This window comes from Hemitrygon akajei, chromosome 29, assembly GCF_048418815.1.
Source record: "Hemitrygon akajei chromosome 29, sHemAka1.3, whole genome shotgun sequence".
Classification (NCBI taxonomy): Eukaryota; Metazoa; Chordata; class Chondrichthyes; order Myliobatiformes; family Dasyatidae; genus Hemitrygon; species Hemitrygon akajei.
The window spans coordinates 22,248,177-22,274,006 of NC_133152.1; the positions used below are offsets into that span (position 1 = coordinate 22,248,177).

Consider the following 25,830-nt stretch of genomic DNA (forward strand, 5'->3'; position numbering starts at 1 on the left):
TGAACCTTCAAATTATAATGAAGTTTGTGATAGTTAAAGAAGAATGTTTTTGTGTGTAAGAAAAAAAATCTCTTCAGTTTCAAGCACATCCAAATTTACTAAAGCACAAATTAAACAACAATGTAAAGTTTCTTCTACACTGTCCCAACAATGTGCTTCTACTTTGCCCTGTTGACAGCAGGTCACTGACATTTTGAATTGACTACATAATATGTGTTGTATTGAGTCCAACTTAATACCGCAGATGTATTTGTTTTTCCCAGTTTGGATCAACAATAAAACTAAAGGGCACATTAAAGTTTTATACCCCAGCAGTCAAGGTTGCATTTTAAAATAAACAGTTGAACTAATCTTGTCCAACAGAAATCAGAGAGTAACCACAGGTATGGTAATACCAAAACATTTCTGGCATTAAAGGTTCATTTTATTGTCAAAGTACGCATGATATGGTAATGGGTTTGAGGAAGATTAAGCCTGCACTGCTCCCTGTTACTATTGATGGTGAGGACGTGGATGTGGTGAGGATCTACAAGTGCCTGGGATGCACCCGGATGACAGACTTGAGTGGGGAACCAACACAGAGGCTGTGTACAAAGAAGGGCCAGAGTGGCTTCAGCTTCCTGAGGAGACTGAGGTCCTTTGGAGTGTGCAGGCCATTCCTTCACATGTTCTCTCAATCTGTTGTCACCTTCTGTGCGGTGGTGTGCTGGGACAATGGCATCAACATGGGTGATGCCAACAGGCTCAATAAACTGATTAGAAAGGCTGGCTCTGTTATAGGAGTCAAACTAGACACACTAGAGGCTGTGGTAGAATAAAGGACCCTACGGAAAATCCTGACAATTCTGGGCAATGTTTCTTACCCTCTGTGTGGCACCTTGGCTGAAGAGAGGAGCACTCTTAGTAATAGACTAAAATGACTGCGCTGCACCATAGAGCGCTATGTGAGGCCATTCTTACCCTCAGCCATTAGGTTCTATAATGAGTCAACCTGTAGCCGGGGGAAGTGATGACACCCCCTCCTGTTGTACTGTTTGAGGTAACTCGTTTTTTTTAGTCCTTCACCCTCCGCATGCCACCTTGGCTGAACAGAGGAGCACTTTTAGCAATAGACTAAAACAACTGTGCTGCTCCAAAGAGCGCTATGTGAGGTCATTGGGCTCGAAAATGAGTCAACCAATAGCCAAGGAAGTGATAACCCTCTCCTGTTAGACTGTTTGAGCTAACTTACATTTTATTCTTCCTTACTTCTCTGTACACTTGTAATGCTACTGTGGCACTGTAATTTCCTTTGGGATCAATAAAGGATCTATCTATCAATGTACAATACAACTCTGATATTCGTCTTCTCTAAATAGCCATGAAATGCAGAACAAGGCATTCCTTTATCAGAGATTGATTTTACATTGATGTATTTATTTAAAGATATAGTGCGGAACAGGGCCTTCCAAACCAATGAGCTACAATGCCCAGCAATCACCTGTTTTAACCTGAGCCTGATCCTTAAGGTTGTTAAAGCCAGGGGAGGTAGTGGGGACAAGCTCCCACTACCTATTAAATGCTCCCAATGTCATGTGCCTCAAATAGCCTCTGACGACCAAGTCCAGCTCCTGGCCTTCACGTGTGTCTTAGCTACCAAGCCCAGCAGAACTGTTTCTACTGACAGAAGGGGAAAAGGCGGGTTACTGATGCCATAAAACCAGTCGTTTTGGATAGATGTGGCTCGTCAGCCATGGCTGGTAGCTCATTTAGGAGAAGGAAAACTCTGATCTCAGACTTCCACCACCTTGCGGCTATGCCCTCTCATGGGGAAGGCTTTGGGAGTAAATCCCAAGGGAAAAATCCGGAGCTGGAATCCCTACATTGAGTTCAATATCTACTGGCAACTCCCACAACGCTGCTGATACCAAACTGTATCAGTCTCTGCCATTCCTCTGGGTTATTCAGATCCATGGAGAGGGGGAGCTTGCTACATGGGCAATAACTTGAACTCCATATCGTATCGCACAAGCTTGCATATCTAGTCAGCTAGGACACAATATCCATGGTCAACTCTGTGCGACAGAGGCCCTCACCTCAATCACAGAGCATTTTAGAATGACCAATTAACCTATTAACTGATATATCTTCGGACTGTGGGAGGAAATTGGAGTGACCGGAGATAACCCACTTGTTCACTGGGAGGAGGTACAAACTCCTTACAGAAGATGCCAGAATTGAACTCCAAGCTCCAGCACCCCAAGCTGTAATAGTGTTGCACTAACTGCTATGTTACCATGGTGCCCAGGATTACCATTCGGGTAAATGTGAGTATTTCCACAATGAATGCCAACCTCGACATAAAAATAGAAAACAATAATCAAAAAAGTAACTTGTGCTCCCTGCCCATCTTTTAATCAACATGCAAATATAAAGCCATGTAAATATTAACTTTGAGATCTTATGGCCAAGAACAGCTACGCTTTAATTATGAACCAATAGTTCAATTAATCAGTTTTAGATTCCCGATCATCATGTTGTTGCTCTGAGCAACAAAAAGGATCCAGTGTCTTCCCAACGTAAATGATGAATAAACTCTTCTCGGGCTTCCAGCCAGGTACAGGTATCAATTATGACCGACGTTACGATGAAGATAGCAGAGCTGGTCACTGAAACGCCGTTTATAATTGATACCTAAACCCGGTTGGAAGCCCAATAAGAGTTTGTTCACAATGCTACCCAGGAGATTCAATACAATTACTACCAAAATGAATTAAATACAATTAATTCATAATTGTATTTAAGGTGATGGCTGGAATTTTTTTCTGGTTACGCAAATGAAATACGTGTCAGTAGGTGATACATAAAACAACAGAGATAGCATTAAATGCTTTTAGTTTCCGTAGAATATTCAATACCCAGTTATGTTCCAGGAAACAAATAAATATGTGAATCCATTCCACACCAAATAATACCCACCTACCTTCTGTGGAACTCGGTGAACCATTCAGTTTGTCATTCAGTGTCTGAGGTGCTGAATTTTTCCGTATGTTTCCCACATTAGGAATGCTGTGTTTCACAGATTCAGAGGTTGGAGAAAATTCCTGGTTTTAAAAAAGTACATTAGAGAATTTATTTCACTCTCTTTTTCTAGTTTTTCTTTCCACCTCGTGACAGGAAAATAAGGCTGTACACTCAGTGTCTGACATATCAAAAGTTCATAAGTTTGCAAAGATGCATATCTTACTGATACTCGCATGGCTAAATAGATGAATTAGAAAAATTAAGCTTCCTACCTGCCGTCTAGGGCCTGATCCACCAGTTGGTTTCTGCACATTGGATTGTTTGGAGTCATTTACAGATGGAACTGCCCCCTCTTGGGAAAGCAGAGGTGGTGGAGGAGGAGGAAGTGGCATTTCACTGGGGTAAAATGCATCTCTTATGTTTTCTGGAGCAGGTGGAGGGGGAGGTGGGGGGTAATCTGCAAAAAAGAAGAGTGTGTAATATGGACAGGTAAAGTTGTTAAGACTAAGGCACATCCAAATGGTGGGACATTTCTACAATAGATCGATTAGAGTGAAAGAAACCGTTCTGAACCAAAAAGAGTTCGGGCACTCAGCTGCTTTAAAATGAACAATGAAAATTTAAAATATCAACAATTACTGTTAACTTTTTTATGAAATTTTAAGCCTGTTACTTAATCTCACTAAGCAGATTCAAGAAGGGTTTTGGAAGGGTCTTGTGGTGAACTACATATACCTGTCTGGACACGCCCCCCCCCCCCCCCCCCGCTGACTGCTCCTGTGGCTCCTCCCACAGACCCCGGTATAAAGGCGATAGAGGCCTGAGCCCTGCCCTCAGTCTCCAGGATGTAGCATGGTGGTCAATTGCTGCTTGTTCTTTCTTCCAGTCAATAAAAGCCGCTATCTCGCCTCACGTCTCAGAGAGTTATTGATGGTGCATCAGGTCTCGGCCCGAAACGTCGACAGCGCTTCTCTCTATAGATGCTGCCTAGCCTGCTGTGTTCCACCAGCATTTTGTGTGTGTTGTTGTGTAGATTCAAGACTCCACTGTCTTTCCTGGAGGCTCATTACAAGATGTGGAAATGCAAGCTTTTCCTCTGAAATTTTCTTAAAACACCCATATTTTGTACAAACTTGCAATAAGTGTTGGAAGGATTTTTAATTGTGTATCCATGACAGTCAAATCCAATTCTAGTTTTACCTGATGCATTACATACATACATTTTGCGGCAAGAATCACTGGATAATGATCACAAAAGTTCGTAAAGTCTGGTTGTTTTTTCCCTTCTGTCAAACAAAGGGGTGTTGAGATAAGTTAATTAAGGACTGATATAGAATTGAATGTGGACTGCCCTTATCTGTATGGATCAGTAATGCGTTTCTCCACTACGCCTTTGGGGCAGAGCTACGATCAAATTACCTTAGACATTGTCATTTCCACCTGCGTCTTTACCCTAGTGCAACCTAAACAATCTGAAGTTGGATAGTAGCCCTGATTCATCACCTCAGACTAAGCCCACTGCAAGTTCCGCAGAAATTGATTAGAATAAAGTCACACTGATGAGAGATTGAGACAAACTGAAGCAGACTTTCCTTACCTTCGCTAGCAGGATGTACATCTGGTTGCACGGTCGCTGCCACTCCTTTCCTACCCACATTTTCAAATCTATTGGAGGAGGTCCCGGATCTAGGTGCTGATGGCGCTAATTTTTGATATCTATTGTCGGCCACCCTTGCAGCTTCAAGAGATTTATATGTCTTCGGGGTGCTGACAGTCCCGGGAGTAGCAAGTTGGATATAAACTGAAGAAACCTTTCTTATCTGAGACATCCTCGATTCGCAATGCCTACAGAAACAAATGATAATACTGGACTTGAGACTCTTTGGCTTGGGGTACATCTGACTCTCTGCAGAGTCCTGGCAGACATGATAAAAAGTAATTATCAGCTGTGGTTGCTGAAACACAGATTAACTCAGGTGCTCAGAAAATAACCTGAAATGTTTAAAACAAACTTCTGTTATACTTGAAAGACCAGTCATTGTATTTCAGATAAGATGAATGTATGGCTGTTTCTCCAGTTCTCAAATCCTGACAGCAGAGAGGTCCTGTCCATTGGAGAGGGCCAATAAACAGATTAGTTTCTTGCCTATTCAAGTGTATTTCTCTTTAGGTTTCTTAATTTCTTCTCTCAGAGGGCAATGATCCTCCGGAATTCTTTGCCCCCGAGAGTGGCATGGACACCAGATCATTAGATACACCGTATTTAAAGTGAAAATAGATAAGTATTTGAAAGATCAAGGAATTGAGGGTTATGAGGAACTGGCACAAAAAAGGAGTTGAAGCCAGCTTATACCAGCTATGAGCACATTGATACAGGGAAGGCTTGATGATGTTGATTAATATTAGAGTGAGTTACCAGTCTTTGGTAAGTTGTGCTGACACAGGCAAGGCAACATCCTTCCTACCAAGGAAGAAGAGTGATAAGATGCAAGGAATGAATCTTACGGGAGCTCAAAGAGGGGTCTTGAGCAACACAACAAAATGCTGGCGGAGCTCAGCAGGTCAGTCAGCATCTCTGGAAGGAAGTGAACTGTTGACATTTTACCAAGACCCTTCAGGCTGCTTGACCTTCTGAATTCCTCCAGCAATTTATATCTGTTATTCAAGATTTCCAGCATCTGCTGAACTTCTTGTATCAAAGAGGGGTCTTCAAGCAGGATGGCTTCCCAAAGTTGACCTCATGTTGAAGCATTGACATTCACGGTTCTGCTCCAAATAAGAACCTGACCAAAGCCTTACAAACACACCTATTTTGTCCAAATACATCAAGACTAGATCCAACCTTCACTGCTTTTATGTTTTCAGATAAAACAAATCAATAGAAGAATTTTGATGGAAATTACCAAATTATAAACCGAAAATGACAAGACCTTTAGGAAGAGCATGTGTCTTTCTGTTAGACTCAGCTGCTGCAACCAGGTGGACAAAGTAGTTGAAAGTTCCACTTCTAGTGAGGAGCAAATGAGATTGCAAACTGTATTTTTTTGCTTCCATAGCCTGCACCAATCCTCTATAGGCAGTCATTCAGATACATGTTGCTTCAAGGATACTGTATAATGTGTTGTTTGGCACATGCAATTAAAAAGACTCAGAACATTAATAACCCATTTGGCCCTGATATCCAATGTGACTTGTCACAATGGTGATCATAATGATACCAGCAGCCCTCCATAAAGGACATAAATCATAGAAAGATAGCCACCTTCTAGGGCCTTGGACTCGGTACAAACCAACCAAGCAAATACTGTGGCTTAGGTGCAGCCTTGACCTTCCTGAAACTGTTAACGCGACGTGCAAATTCTAAGAAAATGACTGATTGCAATGCCCCTCCCAGAACTAGGTGTGCTGAGCAAGTCGTTCAAAGCTCAAATCTATGCGTACACAATGATGACTGATCCCAGGGTTTATTGGGTTCACGAGTGGTTGTGGCTCAGGTAATTTGGCTGCCATCCCAAAACATAGTGGGGTGAAACAAATCAGCAAAAGTTCCTGCTCTCAACCCACTCCAACCTCTTCCACTTACAACACTATTTAATGATTCTACGATAAGACCAACTTCTTTTTAAGTTGCCTAGCAGATGACGTATTTCAAACAAGAATTGGCCTGTCAATTTTGCATTAGACACACCTAGCTGAAATATTCAGGTGTTTAATTTGCTGAGAATTATTTCTGTTTCAGCTAGTCGTTTGTATGGTTAATTTTACTTAAAAGAAAGGAAGAAGACTGGACGGACCATTCAACTTCTTATTTGCAGGGATGGATAAGAGCAATTCATTTAAGACCATAAGATTTAGGAGCAGAATTAGGCCATTTGGCCCATCGAGACTGCTCCACCATTATATCATGGCTGATCCAATTTTCCTCTCAGCCCCAATCTCTTGCCTTCTCCCCATATTCCTTCAAGCCCTGACCAATCAAGGATCTATCAACCTCTGCCTTAAATATACATAAAGTCTTGGTCTCCACAGCTGCCTGTGGCAAAGAATTCCACAGATTCACCATGCTCCGGCTAAAAAATGCTCTTCATATAACAAGCCATTCAATCCTGGACACATTTAATCCTCTTTGTATGTTTCAATATACTTACAGACAAGTACTCTCAAAAAGTAGAGCAGCACCCACTATTTGAGTGCATTTCTGAAGAACAATGAGGTACCAGAGGATGGCCAAAGGCTGTGAAGCTAATGTTCGGCTCACATCTGCCCAATCGGTAGAGGAGGGAAGAACACAGTGGGAAACAATGTAGCAGGAACAATACCCAAGCCGGCTTGAAAAAGACAGTTTATAAGTATTTACTGTATGTTACTGGTTGACACCTATAATCCAATTGTACTCAGAGTTCCCTGGAGCACTTACCGAAACTGTAGTATTTGCTGTAGGAAGGCAGGGTTTATATTCCACTAGCACACCTCTTTCAGAGTCTGCAAGCACAACCACTCTGAGTCTGAACTGGTTCTAATTATCTCCTTCCCTCACTCAGGGATAGCCCGTCCGCCTACCTCTGCTTCACTTTACCATAAAAGGAGAATGAATTCCTCAGGCATTAGTACAGCAAACAGGAAGCTGCTCCCTAACCTATCCACTCCGCACAGACTCCGTTATCCATCGTCAAACTTCTGTTAAAAAAAAACGCACTATAATGCGGTTCTAAGATAAGGCCAGTCACTCTGGAAGTTTTTTGACAGATGATGTATTTCACACAAGAAATAGCCTGTTCGTTTTTGCATCATCTCCTCCAGCTGAAACATCCAGGTGCTGTTTACAGAGAGTTCTTTGTATTCTAGTTAAAATCTTGTGTGATTAATTTTACTTAAAAGAGAAAGGAAGGGGACTGAAGGAACATTGCACCCCTGTGACTTCTAGCTTCCCCAGAATTCCCTTTCCTTTTAGACGACTGCCTGCTGGAGATGAGTAAAGGCAATCCATGTTAACCCTTTGAGTTCTGTAAGCCATTATTTCAGGAAAGGCATCTAGAGAGAGCTTCTCTGAAAGACAACTTTCTTGTCTTTTGTGAAGTAATTATGAAATTATGTCTTTCATGAAGTAAGTAAAGATGAAGTAATACCATAAGACAGAAAAAAAGAACAGGGCCAGGTAGGAAAAGATCTTTTTTTTTTGGTGAATATTTTTCCACTTTAACTTTGCAGAATGTTAGTCCCTAAAATTGGAATTGTTTTATTATTGTCACATGCACTGAGACACAGTGAAAAGCTTCTTTCACACTTCTTTACCCAGGGCATTGAACAAGGTAAAACAATAACGTTGCAGAATAATGTGTAACTTGCTGCAGAGAAAACGTGGAAATAATAAGGTGCAGAAAAATCATAACGAGGTGACCTGTGAGGTCAACAGTCCAACTTATCGCAGTGGGGAACAGCAGGGTAGAAGTTGCCCTTGAGATTGGTGGTAGGTGCTGTCAGGCTCTTGTATCTTCTGCCCAGTGGAAGAAAGCAGAAGAGAGAATGTCTGGGGTGGGTAGGGTCTTTGATCGTGGGGCTGTGAGAAGTAAAGGCAGAGTCCATAGAGGGAAAGCTCTATGTGCTTAGCTGTGTCCACAACTGCAGGTGGCTGTGGAGGCCAAGTCATTGAGTATAGTTAAAGTGGAAGCTGATAGTTTCTTGATTAGTAAGAGCACAAAAGGTTATGGGGGGGGGGGGGAAGGCAGGAGAATGGGGTTGAGAGGGATAATAAATCAGCCATGATGGAATGGTGGAATAGACTCAATAGACCAAATGGCCTAATTCTGCTCCTATGCCTTATGGTCTACGGTCTGTAACACTGTTTGTGAAAGTCACACAAAGAGTGAGGGTTTAGTGTAGTGTTATTGAATATCCACATGTAACAGCACACTGAAAAATGGCATTAGTGATTTCAGTGCAGTACTTCCTATTCTTGTGTTGCAAGTTCTTGCATTTGTCCACATGTAGGTCACAGATGCAATCTTTGCAGCCAGTGCTTAAAGGCATAAAGCATAAAACATTTCCAATTCCGGGACAGGAGTGAACCGAGGCTGCAGTGACGAGAGCGGGGCGGGAGAGCGGTCCCAAAGGGTTGAAGGGACTTGGAAGACTTGCGAAGGAGACATTTGCTTTGTGCACAGAATCCGCCAGGGCTACAACATGTTCCTGCAAGGGCATGAGTGCAGTGTGGGTCTGTGGTCTACACCTTGAGATCATCTACAACATAAGTAAATGCTACTCTCAAAGGCAAAGAAAAAGAGATCAAATCTTTTCTTCATCTCTTTGCAGGCCTCGCTAGTGTAGCAGCAATCAGAAGACTAGGACATGTGGCAGAGTTCAGCAGCAGCATCTGAAATCATCCTGAGGCGAGAAGGCTGAGTTCCAACCCTACCTACCAAAAAGATCAAGGCACATATAGGATAGATTTCTGAAGACACAGGCATCCATGGGTCTCCAAGAATACCAAAAAAATGCGGTTGGAGCATTAATAGCACAATTTCAGGAACTTGGCGTTAAACTCTGCTTTGTGAATGGATAAGAAATGAGAGACAATTAAGATTGAAAGATAAATTTTGCAGTGCTTATGTGTCTGCTATTGTCATCCGTTGTGGGAAATTTGCGCCAGAAAAAGAACATTCTAGAGAGAACAACATTTCTGTCAAAGATATCAAATATAATTTTGGTTCCGTAGTGTGTACCCAGCCCCTTATCTCAAAGAGTTAAATTTCCTGCCAGTCATAAATATACCCAGAAATGTGTGCAAGATAATAACCATTCCACGTCAAGCTGATTTCAACAGGGTTTTGTCAAAACAGTTTTAGCTATTGGTATCCCATTAATTACTCACAAGTCAGTACAAGATGTGCTAAATGCAGATTAAAAACCTCTTTCACATTGCCCGGTTAAACAAGATCATATCAGTAAGCACTTACGTGAAATTCGGTGGTGAAGCTCCTTCCGTACTGCTCCAAGTATTCCTTGCCAATTAAACAGAGTTAGATACAAAATGAGGTGACCTCTACACTATCTTAACCGAACACCTTATCTCAGGGGCACAGCTGAGGAATACTGTAATCATTTCCCGCATCAATCTTCCTTCGAGGTTACAATCCAAACTATGCCTGGCTCAAAAGGTCCATGTTTGAACTCCATTTCAAAGAATCCAATGCACAATGACTTTTGGATGCTGTCTGTGTGGAGTTTGCGTGCTCTAGCTGAGACCAAATGGGTTTCCTCTGGGTGCTCTGGATTTCTTTCCACATCCCAAAGACCTGTGGGTTTGTTGATTCCTTAGCAACACCAATTTGTCCCTATTGTGTTGATCAGTGGAGTTGGTAAGATATATATATTATTTAATTATTGAAATACAGTGCGGAGTAGACCCTGCCCTTCCAACCCTTCCAGCCCTTCAAGGCCACACTGCCCCAGCAATCCCCCAGTTTAACCCTAGCCTAATCTCAGGACAGTTTACAATGACCAGCTAACCTACCAACTGATACATCTTTGGAATGTGGGAGGGAACTAGGAGGAAATCCACACCGGTCACGGTGAGAACGTACAAACTCCTTACAGGCAGAGGCGGGAATTGAACCCTGTACTGTGAACCATTGTGCTAACCACGAAAAGAGATGAGTGTAAAATGGATGCTTGATGCAACAAGACCTGGGCAATATCCAGGCCTCGGTTAAGTGGCAAGTAACATTCACATCACATGATTGCTAGGCAGTGTCCATATCCAACAAGAGAAAATTTTGCTATTGCTCCAATATTCAATGACATTACCATCACTGAATCCCCTGCTATCAATATACTGGGAGTTACCATGGCCCAGAAGCTGAACTGGAGCAGCCATATACAATGTGACTACAGTAGCCGGTCTGACACGAGGACCTCACCACCTAAATCCCAAAGCCAGGGTCAAGTCAGAAACATGCTGGAATCTGCTCCACCTGCCCGGAGGAGTGCGACTCCTTCGACACTCATAAAGCGCTTTAGGGAGGCGCTCCACCCCCCCAGCATTCACTCCCCACCACCGCAGCAGCACTTTGCTCCGTGTATGGGATTCCTGCAACAGCTCACAAGGGCTCTTCAGACAGCACTTACCAAACCCACAACCTCTACCAGTTGGAAGGGCGACAGCGACAAGAGCATTGGGCCGCCACCACCTGGAAGATGCCCTTCGAGTCACAGACCATCCTGACTTGGAAAGACATCACCATTCCTGTGCAATGGCCGGGGCTCAAGTCCTGGAGCTCTCTCCTTAACAACATTGTGGGCACAGCCACACCTCACTGTAGCAGGTCAGGAGGGCAGCCCACCACCTCCTTCTCAAGGGCAATTGGGGATGCTGGCTCTGCCTGTGAAGGAGTAATAACAAAATGGCGGAGCAACACGCACCAAATTCTGGAGACAGCATCTATGGAAATGAATAAACAGTTGATGTTTCGGGCCGAGGCCCTTCTTCAGGACTGCATTAGCATTTGCAGACTTTCTCTTGCTAATAATTGTTTCAGTCTTGCTGTTAGAAGTGCAGTACAGAGTGCACATCAGACACACTTTTGGATGTGACAGAAAACCCTGCACAGTCTGGCCTCTAATGTGGACGAGCAGATCCCAAAGCATCGTCATCATTATGTGTGATGTAAGCGATCATGGTCTTTCCAGGGCTATGATTATTTTTGGCAATTTTGTTAACAGAAGCCCTCTTATGGACAGCGTCTTTACAAGATGGGTGAACCCAGCCATTATCAATATACTCTTCAGAGGTTGTCTGCCTGGAGTCAGAGGTCGCAGAACCAGGACTTGTAATATGCACCGGCTGCTCATACGACCATCCACCTCCTGATCCATGGCTTCTCATGGGGGTGTGGGGCTAAGCAGGTGCTACATTTTGCCCAAGGATGACTTGTGTCGTGGTTTCTCGTGCCCCACAAACGACCAGGAGATGCAGAAGATTCTTCAAGAAGTATTAAACTTTAATTTGCAAATCAAAGCTGAGACAGTCATTGAGCTAGTCGCTGATTGCCCACCGATCCTTGTACATAGCATTTTTTATAGGAATCTCCTGGTTTAGTTGCATTAGCATATGCAATCGGTCTATAGTTGCGTATCACAAGTACATTCGCCACTATTGTTTCTACCCATTGACTTAATCATGTTCTAATCTACATCTCTTAGCTACCTCTCATTAAGACACCATTATAATCTACATCTCTTAGCTAGCCTCTCATTAACACCCCATTATCTTCTACATTCTTAATATTTCATTCTCCTACTAAATTCGATACATGCATAGCAAATAGCAAACTCAAAGCTGACTACATAGTTTTGGTCACACAGCAAACAATGCAACTTTTATACTCCAATATATCCCCCCCTTTGAGACCCATAGGGTCTCACACAGAGAAAGAAGACTAAGAGTCCACGCACAAAAGCCCCAATAAACTCAAGCACTTATTCCCAAATCTCGGGTTAAACTATAATTTTCTGTGCCAAGACCTCAAAGTATTCTCTCTCTCCGTTACCCTGGGCCGCTGAGCCAAAAGCCTGTCCCTTTATACCTGAGACAGGGAAAAAAACTCAGAAGCCCTTACAATCTACTCCCACACTGTCGTTTTGCTCTTGTTCATCCTGCAGGTGTTGTAGGCTGTAACGATACATTTTCGGTGTTTCTTTCTCCACTAAGCTTGCTTCAGTAATTGCCACGAGCATCGGAAATTGTTTGGTTGCAGCACACACTACAAGAGGCTTGAGACAAGGAAGAAAACAGCACAGCACAAGCGCACAGCTCAACAATACAATACTGACAGTTATTGCCATTTTAGTCAGCCATGCTCCCCATCCTCCGAGTTTACTTTCTAACCAGTGAAATAACTGATGTCCGGACCCTGCATTCTGTTTAACTTCCTTTCTTAGACTTTTCAACTTATACATTGCCTTCGTAAATGATCCTTCTGGACTAGTGTTATTTGGTATAAAAGTACAGCACTTCTCTCCAAACATCACACAAACTCCTCCTTTTTCTGCCAACAGCCAGTCCAATGCTTGTCTGTTCTGCCACACCATTTTGCTAGTTGCATCTTAGCTGTTCTCCCAAGGCCTCCAATGCATCATCGGTGTAGTTGATGAATCTTTGCTGATTGTAATATATATAATTTATCCATTCAAAATTCTTAATAGTTCCTATCAAGGGTAAAAATGTTTCGAAGCCTGCAGCAATCTCATTTCTCGCCTTAAATTCGTTAGGTCGGTAACTCATCAATGCTAACGGTAAAGCATCGACCCAATTAAGTTTAGTGTCTGCACAAATTTTGTTCAGTTTGGCTTTCAGGGTTCCATTAATTCTCTCTACCATGCCCTGCGACTGAGGGTGGTATACACATCCAAATCTTTGCTTTATCCTCAGCGCTTGTAGTACCAATTTGACCACTTTCTGGATAAAAGCTGAACCATTGGCTGAGCTAACTTCTGCAGGTATTCCAAACCTTGGGATCACTTCATTTGTCAGAAATTTTACCACTGTCTTTGCCCCTTGATCTCTTGAAGGTACTGCCTCCACCCATCTGCTAAATCAATCAATTACTACCAGCATGTATCTTTTCCCTCTTACTGTCTTTATCATGTCTACATGATCGATCACTGGATGTTTAAATGGTCCTTCAGGTACAGGAATGTGACCTATTGGGGTTGTAATTCCCTTCCGAACATTATTCTGTGCGCATACCTCGCACTGTGACAAGACAAAGTCCACTGAAGCCTGTAAATAAGGTGACCAAAAACCATCCTTCTTTATTTTCTTTATCACTTCCCCCCTTGCACAATGGTCCATCCCATGCGCTTCTGAAATCAGAAACGTCAGTAGAGGGGTGGGCACTACCAACAAACCGTCTTCCATGCTCCACAAGCCTTCCGGGTTCTTCGTCTCCACATTGTCTGTCCTGCCGCGGTCGCCAATTTTGTTGTGGTTTCCTATTCTGTTCTGCCCGTACAGACCTCTATTTAGAGCGGTATCCACAGAACTTGCTCTTTGCACCTCGTCTATTCAGACCCTTATCTCTTAAGGCGGTATCCATGAGGATTTTCTCTATTTTCCCTTTCCCTGCCCATTCAGACCTTTGTTTCATACGAAGCGGTATCCACAGGGATTTTCTCTATGCACCTCATCTATTCAGACCCTTATCTCTTAAGGTGGTATCCATGAGGATTTTCTCTATTTTCCCTTTCCCTGCCTGTTCAGACCTTCATTTTATATGAAGCGGTCGGTATCCACAGGGACTTACCAACACCACGTGGAATTTTTCTTCACTTAACTTATTAGCTTATTTGTACTTACCCTCATTGCAGTGTTCTTGATCAATCCTCTGAGCCTCCTGTTAACCCCCAATTCTGCCAGATTCTTTGGACCGGAGAGACCCTTCGGCAGTGGTTCCACACTTCTGAGACTCCAAGACCTCCCCAAAACCAACAGAATTCTTAGTCCAAGTTGTCACAAAAAGCACTTACCTTTTGTTTGGGTGCACCCTTAATTCTGTTAGCCTTGTGGGGGTCCCTAGAGGACTGGGAAGCGTCCCCAATCTGCCGTTTCCTTTCTGCGGGTCTCTTTCCGGTCCTGTCGCGGTCGCCAATTTTGTCGTGGTTTCTCGTGCCCCACAAATGAGCAGGAGATGCAGAAGATTCTTCAAGAAGTATTAAACTTTAATTTACAAATCAAAGCTGAGACAGTCAGTGAGCTAGTCGCCGATTGCCCACCAATCCTTGTGCATAGCATTTTTTATAGCAATCTCCTGGTTTAGTTGCATTAGCATATCCAATCGGTCTACAGTTGTGTATCACAAGTACATCCGCCACTATTGTTTCTACCTATTGACTTAATCATGTTCTAATCTACATCTCTTAGCTACCTCTCATTAACACACCATTATCTTCTACATTCTTAAGATTTCATTCTCCTACTAAATTGGATACATGCATAGCAAAATAGCAAGCTCAAAGCTGTCTACATAGTTTTGGTCACACAGCAAACAATGCAACTTTTATACTCCAATCTTGCAGGCTAGTAGAGGGCAGGAATGCCTCATACTTGCTTTGGTAGAAACTATCCCCACCACAATCCCAAAGCACTATCTGAATAAATGTGGGAATTCTCCCGGTGTCCTGGTCAGCATTAATCCCTCCAAATCCCTCCTGCCAACACAGATGCCTTGTGCAGGAAGGCACAGAGTCGACTGTACTTCCTTAGAAGGTTGGCGTCATTCAATGTCTGTAGTGAGATGCTGAAGATGTTCTATAGGTCAGTTGTGGAGAGCGCCCTCTTCTTTGTGGTGGCGTGTTGGGGAGGAAGCATTAAGAAGAGGGACGCCTCACGTCTTAATAAGCTGGTAAGGAAGGCGGGCTCTGTCGTGGGCAAAGTACTGGAGAGTTTAACATCGGTAGCTGAGCGTAGGGCGCTGAGTAGGCTACGGTCAATTATGGAAAACCCTGAACATCCTCTACATAGCACCATCCAGAGACAGAGAAGCAGTTTCAGCGACAGGTTACTGTCGATGCAATGCTCCTCAGACAGGATGAAGAGGTCAATACTCCCCAATGCCATTAGGCTTTACAATTCAACTGCCAGGACTTAAGAACTTTTTTTAAAGCTATTATTAATGCTTTTTGAGTTAGTGATTTAGATGCATATCATATTATTACTGAGTTAAGTATTGTATGTAATGAGTTTTTGCTACAACAAGTGTATGGGACATTGGAAAAAAAAATGTTGAATTTCCCCATGGGGATGAATAAAGTATCTATCTATCTATCTATCTATCTATCTATCTATCTAAACTACAACATAAAGATGACTTGTTCATTTATCTTACTGACATTCTTGAGAGCTTGCTATGTAATTTGGCTGCCACATTTGGCACTATTTACTTAGAACTGGCTGCACCTCTAGCCAAGTCATTCTGACATGGGCTTTACCTGACAATGTGGAAAACTGGCTGAGCGTATCCGGTTCACAAACAGCAGTAAATCTCAATCGTCAACAAGGTGGTGGAAGCTATCATCAACAATTTCACCTGCTCAACAAGAACCTACTCGCCAATGTGCATTTTGGGTTTCAACAGGACCACTTATTTCCAGACTTCATCACACCCTTGGTGTAAATGAAGTCTGCCTTGGACTAAACCCGGGGTGTCAAACTCATTTTAGGTCACAGGCCAGATTAAGCAAAATGCAGCTTCATGCGGGCCGGATCAGTCGGGCGCGTGCGAACGCAGCTTTCGTTGCCTCCGTTTTTTCAGCCTGCTCTCATGTGTCTCAGTCTCTGCTATAACTACAAAGTGTTTCACTTTACAAATTCCATTTCTTATGAAGAAGACTGCCGAATAAACACTAAAAACCCTGAAAACCTGGTACCTGAATAAACTCAGCATTAGCCATATCATACGCCATAGGCGCTTCGATTACTGGGGCCAGCTTTAATAGTAATTAGATATTATCTCGCAGGCCAAAGATAATTCCACTGCGGGCCGGATTTGGCCCGCGGGCCTTGAGTTTGACATATATGGTCTAAACAGTGACTGGCCTTGGCTTAAAGGCAGAATTTGATTAAATGTGGTACCAAGGTGCTCTAGCAAGACTAGGTATCAAAGGGAGTATGCTCCAGTGTTTGGAGTCACAAAGGAAGATGGTCATGTTCATCAGAGGTCATCATCCCTGCCCCAGGATGTCACTGCAGGAGTTCCTGGAGAGAGTGTCCTTCCCAGCACTGATGACCCACTTTCCATCATAAATTCAGAAGCTGTCTCACTCCTCTTGTGGTCCAGGTTTGACCCTAACATCTGGCGTTCTCTACATGGAGTTTGCATGCTCCCCCTGTGGGTTTTCCCCGGTGTTCCAGCTTCCATCTACAAAAGGAATCATCAGTTGACTACTGTAACTTCCTTCCAGTGGAGGAGGATGTCAAAAGATTGAGGCTGCATTAGTGGGCAGGTGTGAGAAAAACATTTACAGGGAAATAACTGGGATTGATGAGATTGACCTGGGGCAAGCAGAGACTCAAGGGATGGAATGGCCTTCTGCAGTGTATTATGAAGCTAAGTAAGAATCGGTGGTTCATTTACAAGAGAAGCGAGACAACATTCAGGGATGGGCTGTTCATTGACATTGTTCATGACACAAAGTGTCAGGCAGTAAACATCTCCGGTGAACAAGAAGCTCAAGTAGAGCTTTGGTGATCCAGACTCAACCCTGACTTCCATTGCTGTCTGTGTGGAGTTTGCATGTTCCTCCTGTGAGTGGTTGGGGTTCTTCTGGGTATTTTGGTTCCCTCCCATCTCCAATGGAATCACCATCTAGGCTGATCTTCCCTTCCCTTCCCTATTTCCACAGCGATCATACTCTCCATAACTCCCTTGCTGCTTCTTCCTCTCTACTGATCCCGGCACTTATCTCCACAGCTATGTTAATGCTTGCCCCTCCACCTCTTAACCCCCATCCCCATTCAGGGCCCTAAACAGTCCTTCCAGGTGAGGCAGCACTTCACAATGTGCATCCATTGGTGCCTTTTATTGCAACGTCTGCTCCTGATGCAACCCCCTGTATGTCGGTGAGACCCGACGCAGACTGGGGCTATCGTTTCACTGATCACCTTTTCTCCATCTGCTGTAGCAGGCAAGGTCTTCTGGTGGCCAGCCATTTTAATTCCACTTCCAATTCCTACGCATCATATTCCATCTTGGTCGTCTCCAAGCCGATGGCACCAACATCAATTTCTCCAACTACCAGTAATCACTTCCCTCTGTTCACAGTCTCCTCTGTTTTTTTATTCCGTTAACCATGTGGCCCCTTCATCCTTTCTCTTTCCCCTCCTCCATCCTCACAACCGGCCCATCACCTTCTTCCTCCCTCTACTTCTCCACCTCTGTCCTTTTAATCCATGATTGACTCTATCTTCTTGCCTCTTCCACATATCACCTGCCAGCTTCTCATATCATTCCCACTCCCCCCCTCACCTGCCCACCTTCCCTCTCTCACATGATTCACCTATCACCCACTAAGATGGTACTTCTCTCCATAACCTCCCTCCACCCTTAATTCTGGCTTCTGCCCTCTTCCTTTCCTGACCAAGGGTCTTGGCCTATAGCGTCAATTGTTCATTTCCCTCCATAGGTGCTGCCTCACCTGCTGAGTTCCTCCAGCATTTTGTGTGCGTTATTGGAAATGTACAGTATTACCTGTCCTTCACTGTTACTGGTTTAGCACCCCAGAAATCTCTGTACAACAGCATCACTTTCAAAAGACGAGATACAGAATTCAAGAATGTAGTTCATTATCACCTTCACAAGGGCAAGCGAGTGACTAATAGAGGTCAGTCTTGCCCGCAGTTCCCAGATCCCAGAAGTAAACAGAACATTATCTGCAGCAGCTGCCCCGGCCCTATCTTCTCTATTGTTCACAAATCAGTGGGACCTGTTCCTGTCAGATTCTGTCAGTTGCAAGTTGCCTGGCCTGTGAATTGTCTGCCCTGCATGACTGCTTGTCTCCCAACAGCGACTGTGTTTGTCCTGGTCACTCCCTGCCCCCAACGTGTTGCTTTACTGATTTGCAGTGACGTGTAAGATGTTTTTACATCAACGGCTTCTGTGAACTCTCTCACGTTTTTGTCAGCCTTTGGTTGTTTGTCAGTCTTAGTATAGTTTTTCATAAAATCTATTATTTTTTTTAATTTTCCTGTAAATGCCTGCAAGAGAATGACTCTCAAGTTAGTATATGGTAATATATGCTTACTTTGATAATAAATTCACTCTGACTTTTGATACTTTAGCAAATGGTTGGATCCCTTGGGTGCAGATGAGTGGTTTTCAGCTGCTATTGATGTTCAGTGAGTCAATCACACATCAGAAGTCCATAAAATATAGGATCAGAATTAGGGCATTCGACCCATCATGTTTGCTCTGCCGTTACATCGTGGTTGAATTATTATCCCTTTCAACCCCATTCTCCTACCTTCTCTCCATAACCTTTGACGCCCTGATTAATCAAGAGCCCTTCAACCTCTGCTTTAAATACACCCAGTGAATTGGCCTGTGTAGCTGGCTGTGGCAATGAATTCCACAGATTCACCAGCCTTTGTCTAAAGACATCTTTCCCTATCTCTGTTCCAAATGAACGTCTTTCAGTTCTGAAGTTGTGCCCTCTGGTCCTAGACTCTGCCACATCCACTCTATCTAGGCCGTTCAATATTCAATAGGGTTCATTCTTCTAAACTCCAGAGAGTACAGGCCCAGAGCTATCAAACGTTCCTCATATTAACCCTTTCGTTCCTGGAATCATTCTTGTGAACCTCCTCTGGACCCTCTCCAATGCCAGCACATCTTTTCATAGATAAGGGGTCCAAAACTGCTCACAACACTCCAAGTACAGACAGACTAATGCCTTATAAAGCCTCAGTACTAAATCCTTGCTTTTGCATTCTTGTCCTCTCGAAATGAATACTAACATTGCATTTCCCATCCTTACCAGCAACCCAACCCGCAAAGTAACCTTTAGGAACCCTGTAGGAGAACCCCCAAGTCCCTTTGCACCTCTGATTTTTGAATTTTCTCCCCACTTAGAAAACAGTCTATACCTTTTAGTCCTTCTACTAAAGTGTATGACCATGCATTTCCCTACACTATTCTCCATCTGCCATTTTTTTGCCTATTTCCCCCCCGAGTCCTTCCATTGACACCCTGCTTTCTTAACGCTACCTGCCCCTCCATCTATCTTTGAATCATCCATAAACTTGGTCACTAAGCCATCGATTCTGTCATCCAAATCATTGACATATAATGTGGGAAAAAGTGGTCCCAAACCTAACCCTGCAGCATATCACTAGCCACTGGCGGACTACTGAAGAAAGCCCCCTTTATTCCCACTCTTTGCCTCCTGCCAGTCAGCCAATGTTCTATCCATTCTGGTACCTTTCCTGTAATACCATGGCCTCTTACTTTGTTAAGTAGCCTCGTGTGCGGCACTTTGGCAAAGACCTTCTGAGAATCCAGATAAACCACTGACTCTCCCTTGTCTATCCTGACTGTTGTTTCCTCAAGATATTCCGACAGATTTTTCCGGCAAGATTTTCCCATTAGAAAACTATGCTGACTTTGGCCTATGTCATCATTTTTCTCCAAGTACCCTGAGACCTCATCCTTAATAATCAACTCCAACATCTTCTCAACCACTGAAGTCAGGCTAACTGGTCTATAATTTCCTTTCTTCTGCCTCTTTCCCTTCTTAAAGTGTGGAGTGAAATTTGCAACTTTCCAGTCCTCAAGAACCATTCCAGAATCTAGTGATTCTTGAAAGATCATTACTAATGTCTCTGCAACCTCTTCAGCCACCTCTTTCAGAACCCTGGGGTGTAGTCCATCTGATCCAGGTGACTTATCTAGCTTCCAGAGCACCTTCTCCTTAGTTATAGCAACTACACTCACTTCTGCCCCTGACACACTGGAATTTCTGGCATTCTGCTTGTGTCTTCCACAGTGAAGACTGATGCAAAACACTTATTATTAATACTTATCACCATGGGTGTCCAGTCCCTATATTCCTCCATCCCCCACCAGGAAGGTCTCAAAGCTCTCCGCTTCTTTTTGGATTCCGGACCTAACTAGTTCCCCTCTACCACCACTCTCCTCCGTCTAGCCGAATTAGTCCTTACTCTTAATACTTTCTCCTTTGGCTCCTCCCACTTCCTCCAAACTAAAGGTGTAGCCATGGGCACCCGCATGGGTCCCAGCTATGCCTGCCTTTTTGTTGGCTTTTTGTTGACTTTTCCTTCGCTACATCGATGACTGCATTGGCGCTGCCTCCTGCACGCATGCTGAGCTCGTTGACTTCATTAACTTTGCCTTCAACTTTCACCCTGCCCTCAAATTTACCTGGTCTATTTCCGACACCTCCCTCTCTTTTCTTGATCTCTCTGTCTCCATCTCTGGAGACAGCTTATCTACTGATGTCTACTGTAAGCCTACAGACTCTCACAGCTACCTGGACTATTCCTCTTCCCACCCTGTCTCTTGCAAAAATGCTATCCCCTTCTCACAATTCCTCCGTCTCCGCCGCATCTGCTCTCAGGATGAGGCTTTTCATTCCAGGACGAAGGAGATGTCTTCCTTTTTTAAACAAAGGGGCTTCCCTTCTTCCACCATCAACTCTGCTCTCAAACGCATCTCTCCCATTTCCCGCACATCTGCCCTCACCCCATCCTCCCGCCACCCCACTCGGGATAGGGTTCCCCTTGTCCTCACCTACCACCCCGCCAGCCTCCGGGTCCAACGTATAATTCTCCGTAACTTCCACCACCTCCAACGGGATCCCACTACCAAGCACATCTTTCCCTCCCCCCCCCCCCTTTCTGCTTTCTGCAGGGATCGCTCCCTATGCAACTCCCTTGTCCACTCGACCCTCCCATCCCTTCCCACCGATCTCCCTCCTGGCACTTATCCTTGTAAGCAGTGCTACACCTGCCATTACACTTCCTCCCTCACCACCATTCAGGGCCCCAGACAGTCCTTCCAGGTGAGGTGACTCTTCACTTGTGACACGTACAACACACTGGAGGAACTCAGCAGGTCGGGCAGCATCCATGGAGACGAGCAGTCAACATTTCGGGCCGAGACCCTCCGTCAGGACAGGGCAGTGTACTTTGTGTTTACTTCACCTGTGAGTCGGCTGGTGTGGTATACTGCGTCCGGTGCTCCCGGTGCACCCGTCTATATATTGGTGAGACCTGATGCAGACTGGGGAGACTGTTTCGCTGAACACCTACGCTCTGTCCACCAGAGAAAGCAGGATCTCCCAGTGGCCACACATTTTAATTCCACGTCCCATTCCCATTCTGATATGTCTATCCATGGCCTCCTCTACTGTCAAGATGAAGCCACACTCAGGTTGGAGGAACAACACCTTATATACCGGCTGGGTAGCCTCCAACCTGATGGCATGAACATTGACTTCTCTAACTTCTATTAATGCCCCTCCTCTCCTTCTTACCTCATCCCTTATTTATTTATCTATCTATCTATTTATTTCCCCCCCTTTCTCTCTTTTTTCTCTCTCTGTCCCTCTCACAATAACTCCTTGCCTGTTCTCCATCTCCCTCTGGTGCTCCCCTCCCCCTTTCTTTCTCCCTAGGCCTCCCGTCCCATGATCCTTTCCCTTCTCCAGCTCTGTATCCCTTTTGCCAATCACCTTTCCAGCTCTCAGCCTTCACCCCACAGGTCTTCTCCTATCATTTCAGATCTCCCCCTCCCTCTCCCACTTTCAAATCTCTTACTATCTCTTCTTTCAGTTAGTCCCGACGAAGGGTCTCGGCCCGAAACGTCGACTGTACTTCTCCCTATAGATGCTGCCTGGCCTGCTGCGTTCCACCAGCATTTTGTGTGTGTTGCTTGTTATCAAGTTTGTCCGCCATTTCCTTGTCAAACATTACTGCCTCTCCGTTGTCATTTTCCAGCAGTCCGATATCCACTCACTCGCACCTCTTTCTTACCCTTTATATATTTGAAAGAACTTTTTGTATCCTATTTTATATTATTGGCTAGCTTTCCTTGATATTTCATCTTTCATTACCCTGTATCTGTGTTCTCTGAGAGTGGCAGGGAATGGAGGGTGACCCTGGGGAACGAGCATCTGACAATTTCCTCAGGATACCCCTAAATATTGTTTATACTTGCACTATTTTTGTTACACAGCCTCGGCAGCTGGGTCCTATTAGTGGCAGAAAAGCAGTTTAAAAGTAAAAAGTGAATTTGAGGCATGCAAGGAATGCAGAGAGAGAGCAACTGTGGGGAGATTGCACGATAATGAAAGCTGATGAATGCTATTTGCACACTATGTATTTCGCCCAGGAGTGCCCTAATTGCTGATGGGGTTGTTACTCTCTGGAGTTTATTCCTGATGTCAGCTTGGTTCAAAGGCAGCATGGTCGTCTCACCGCCCCCGGTACATAAATAATCTGTGTTACATTTCTGCAGGTGTCATTTTTCCGGGGGGGGTCATCATATTTAAGTTTGCTGACGGCACCACTGTTGTTGGTGATCAATTGGCATACAGGAGGGAGATTGAAAATCTGGCCGTACGGTGCCACAGCAACAACCTCGCTCCATGTCAGCAAGACCAAAGAACCATTGAATACAGGAAGAAGAAACTGAAGGTCCACGAACATCAGGGGATCATAGATGGCAAGCGTATTTAAATTCCTCGATGTTATCATTTCAGGAGATCTGCCCGAGGTCGAGCACGTACATACCACCACAAAGAAGTCACGGCAGTGCCTCCACTTTCTTAGAAGTCTGAGAAGATTCGCGCGTCATCTAAAACTTTATAGCTGCGTGGTGGAGGGTATAACAACCGGTTGTGTCACAGCTTGGTACGGAAACTCCAATGCCCTTGAATGGAAAAGCCTACAAAAAGTAACGGATACAGACCAGTGCACCATAAGTGAAGCCCTCCGCACCACTGCACACATCTACAAGGGACAGCATTGCAGGAAAGGACCTCCCCCCCCACCACCACCATCAGGCCACGCTCTCTTCTCACTGCTGCCATTGGAAAGGAGGTACAGGAGCCTGAGGACCCACACGGTTATTACACCTCAACTATCAGGCCATTGAACCAGAGGGGATAACTTCACTCGCCCCCAACACTGAACTGATCCCATAGCCCATGGACTCACTTTCAAGGACTCTTCATCTCATGTTCTCGATATTTATTGCTTATTTCCATTCTGTATTTGCTCAGGTTGTTGGCTTTTGCACGTTGGTTGTTTGTCTATCCTTGCATTGTGTGCTTTTCATTGATTCTGTTGTGTTTCTTTGTAGTTACTGTGAATGCATGCAAGATCTCAGACATTTATTTATTTATATATATGCACTCTGACAATAAACTTGCTTTGAATTTTAAAACCAACTTTCCATCTACCTGTGATCAATCAATTTGCATGGTACTATTTAAAGAAGCTTGATATTAATCCCCCAGCCAAGAGTTTTAAATGATAATTAAACGTTAATTGGATCATTGCTCTATTTTTTATTACAAAATCCTGTATTACAAATATCGGTGCTATAAAATATATACAAAACAGTGGCAAACACATTTACTTCACTACAAATAGACAATAGACATTACACCAAAATGTTGCCATCTCTATCCACGATGGCATTTACACCCCGCGGAGCCCAACGGTCTCGAAACTCCTCTAAGGTCGCCGTGGACTGCGCGTGTCCTTTTTCAATATTTACCCGGGCACGAACGTACCCTCTAAACATTGCGAGGCAGTCTGCCCGGGGAGATCCTCCCGCCACCCGTTTCCAAGACCCTCGGATGGCAGATTTCGCCAGCCCCAGGAGCAAGTTAACTAGGACATCCTCATCCCTCCATGCCCCCTTCCTTACTGGATGACCATATATAAATAGGGTGGGGCTAAAATGCAGCCAGAAGGCGAGAAGCAGCCCACGTAAATACGTAAAAAGAGGCTGCAGCCTCGCACACTCCATGTACATGTGATACACGGTCTCCTCTGCCTTGCTCTTTTGTCAGATTGTTGCTGAAACCAGACGTGTGAAACATGACACTGGCCAAATGACTCAACCCTGAATACCTACATTCCACAAGTGAAACTCTCACGACTGAAATCCATCGGCATTTGATTATCTATATCTTGCAGAGGGTGGTGAATGCCTGGAATGCTCTACCCCACTTGTGGAGACTGACTTCATCGTAAGTATTTAATATCGCGGACGGTAAAGATTTGAAAGGGTTTGGAATTGACAAAAATGGGATTGAGGCACAGAGGATGGGGGAGGTCTGGGGTAGATCTCCTGGGGTACTGAATGGCAGGGTGAGCTCGAACAGCTAAGACTCCTACACATATCTTGTGGCATTCTTATACATTTTTCTCCTCGGTTTCTGTCTTCAAGGTGCTAACCCGGCCCAGAGTTGACAATACTGAGGTGGTGCCCCCCCCAGTGCCTCAACTAACCCGGGGAGTATCAGCAGAATATTTAACTGCAGAGGGACTTTAGCCAAATTCAGTTCCCTGACTAGATATTTACCGACAATCCCATGCCAACAAGCATATAGGGGATAGTGCAGAGGTTGAGAGGAGATGAGAGGACTACTGACCCTTTGTTGATGCTTTAGAGTTTTCATTTTGCTCTGTTCTCTCTGGGTCCAGAGGAGGTTCACGACAATGATCCCAGAAATGAAAGGGTTAACGTATGAGGAGCATTTTTGATGGCTCTGGGCCTGCGCTTACTAGAGTTTAGAAGAATGGGGTGGGCGGGGGGTGGGAATCTCATTGAAACCTATCGAATAAACGATCTAGGCAGAGTAGACATGGAGAAGATGCTTCCTGAAGTGGGGGAGTCTCGGACCAGAGGGCACAACCTCAGAAAACCAGGACACCTCTTTAGAAAAGACGAGGAGAACTTTTGTTTAGCCCGAGGGTGGTGAATTCGTTGCCACAGTGGCTGTGGAGGCCAATTTATTGGGTATATTTAAAGTGGAGGTGGATAGGTTCCTGATCAGTCAGGGCATCAATGCCTATGGGGAGAAAGCAGGAGAATGGGGTTGAGAGGGATAATAAATCAGCTGTGATGGAATGGTAGAGCAGTCTAGATGGGCCAAGTTGCCTAATTCTGCTCCTATATCTTTACGGCTTTCTTTGATCTTCCCCAGCAGACTCAGTGATACAAAATGACACTGATGTTTTGCCAGGAATTCTTCCCAGCCTGATCACCCTCATGCTCTCCTAGTTATTTTTAGGTGCTGCCT

General features: G+C 44.4%; 1 protein-coding gene across 1 annotated transcript in view; it reads right to left on the reverse strand.

Moving 5' to 3' along the window:
* Positions 1 to 7,777, reverse strand: part of fblim1 (filamin binding LIM protein 1) — a 34,182-nt gene extending 26,405 nt beyond the window's left edge. The window contains exons 1-4 of the mRNA XM_073031832.1: positions 7,421 to 7,777; positions 4,601 to 4,848; positions 3,276 to 3,460; positions 2,963 to 3,083 (exon numbers count right to left, since the gene is read on the reverse strand). Coding sequence (XP_072887933.1) covers positions 2,963 to 3,083; positions 3,276 to 3,460; positions 4,601 to 4,832 — 538 coding nt within the window. The 5' untranslated portion in view covers positions 4,833 to 4,848; positions 7,421 to 7,777. The remainder of the gene's footprint in view (positions 1 to 2,962; positions 3,084 to 3,275; positions 3,461 to 4,600; positions 4,849 to 7,420) is intronic.
* Between the last annotated feature and the right edge of the window lie 18,053 nt (positions 7,778 to 25,830).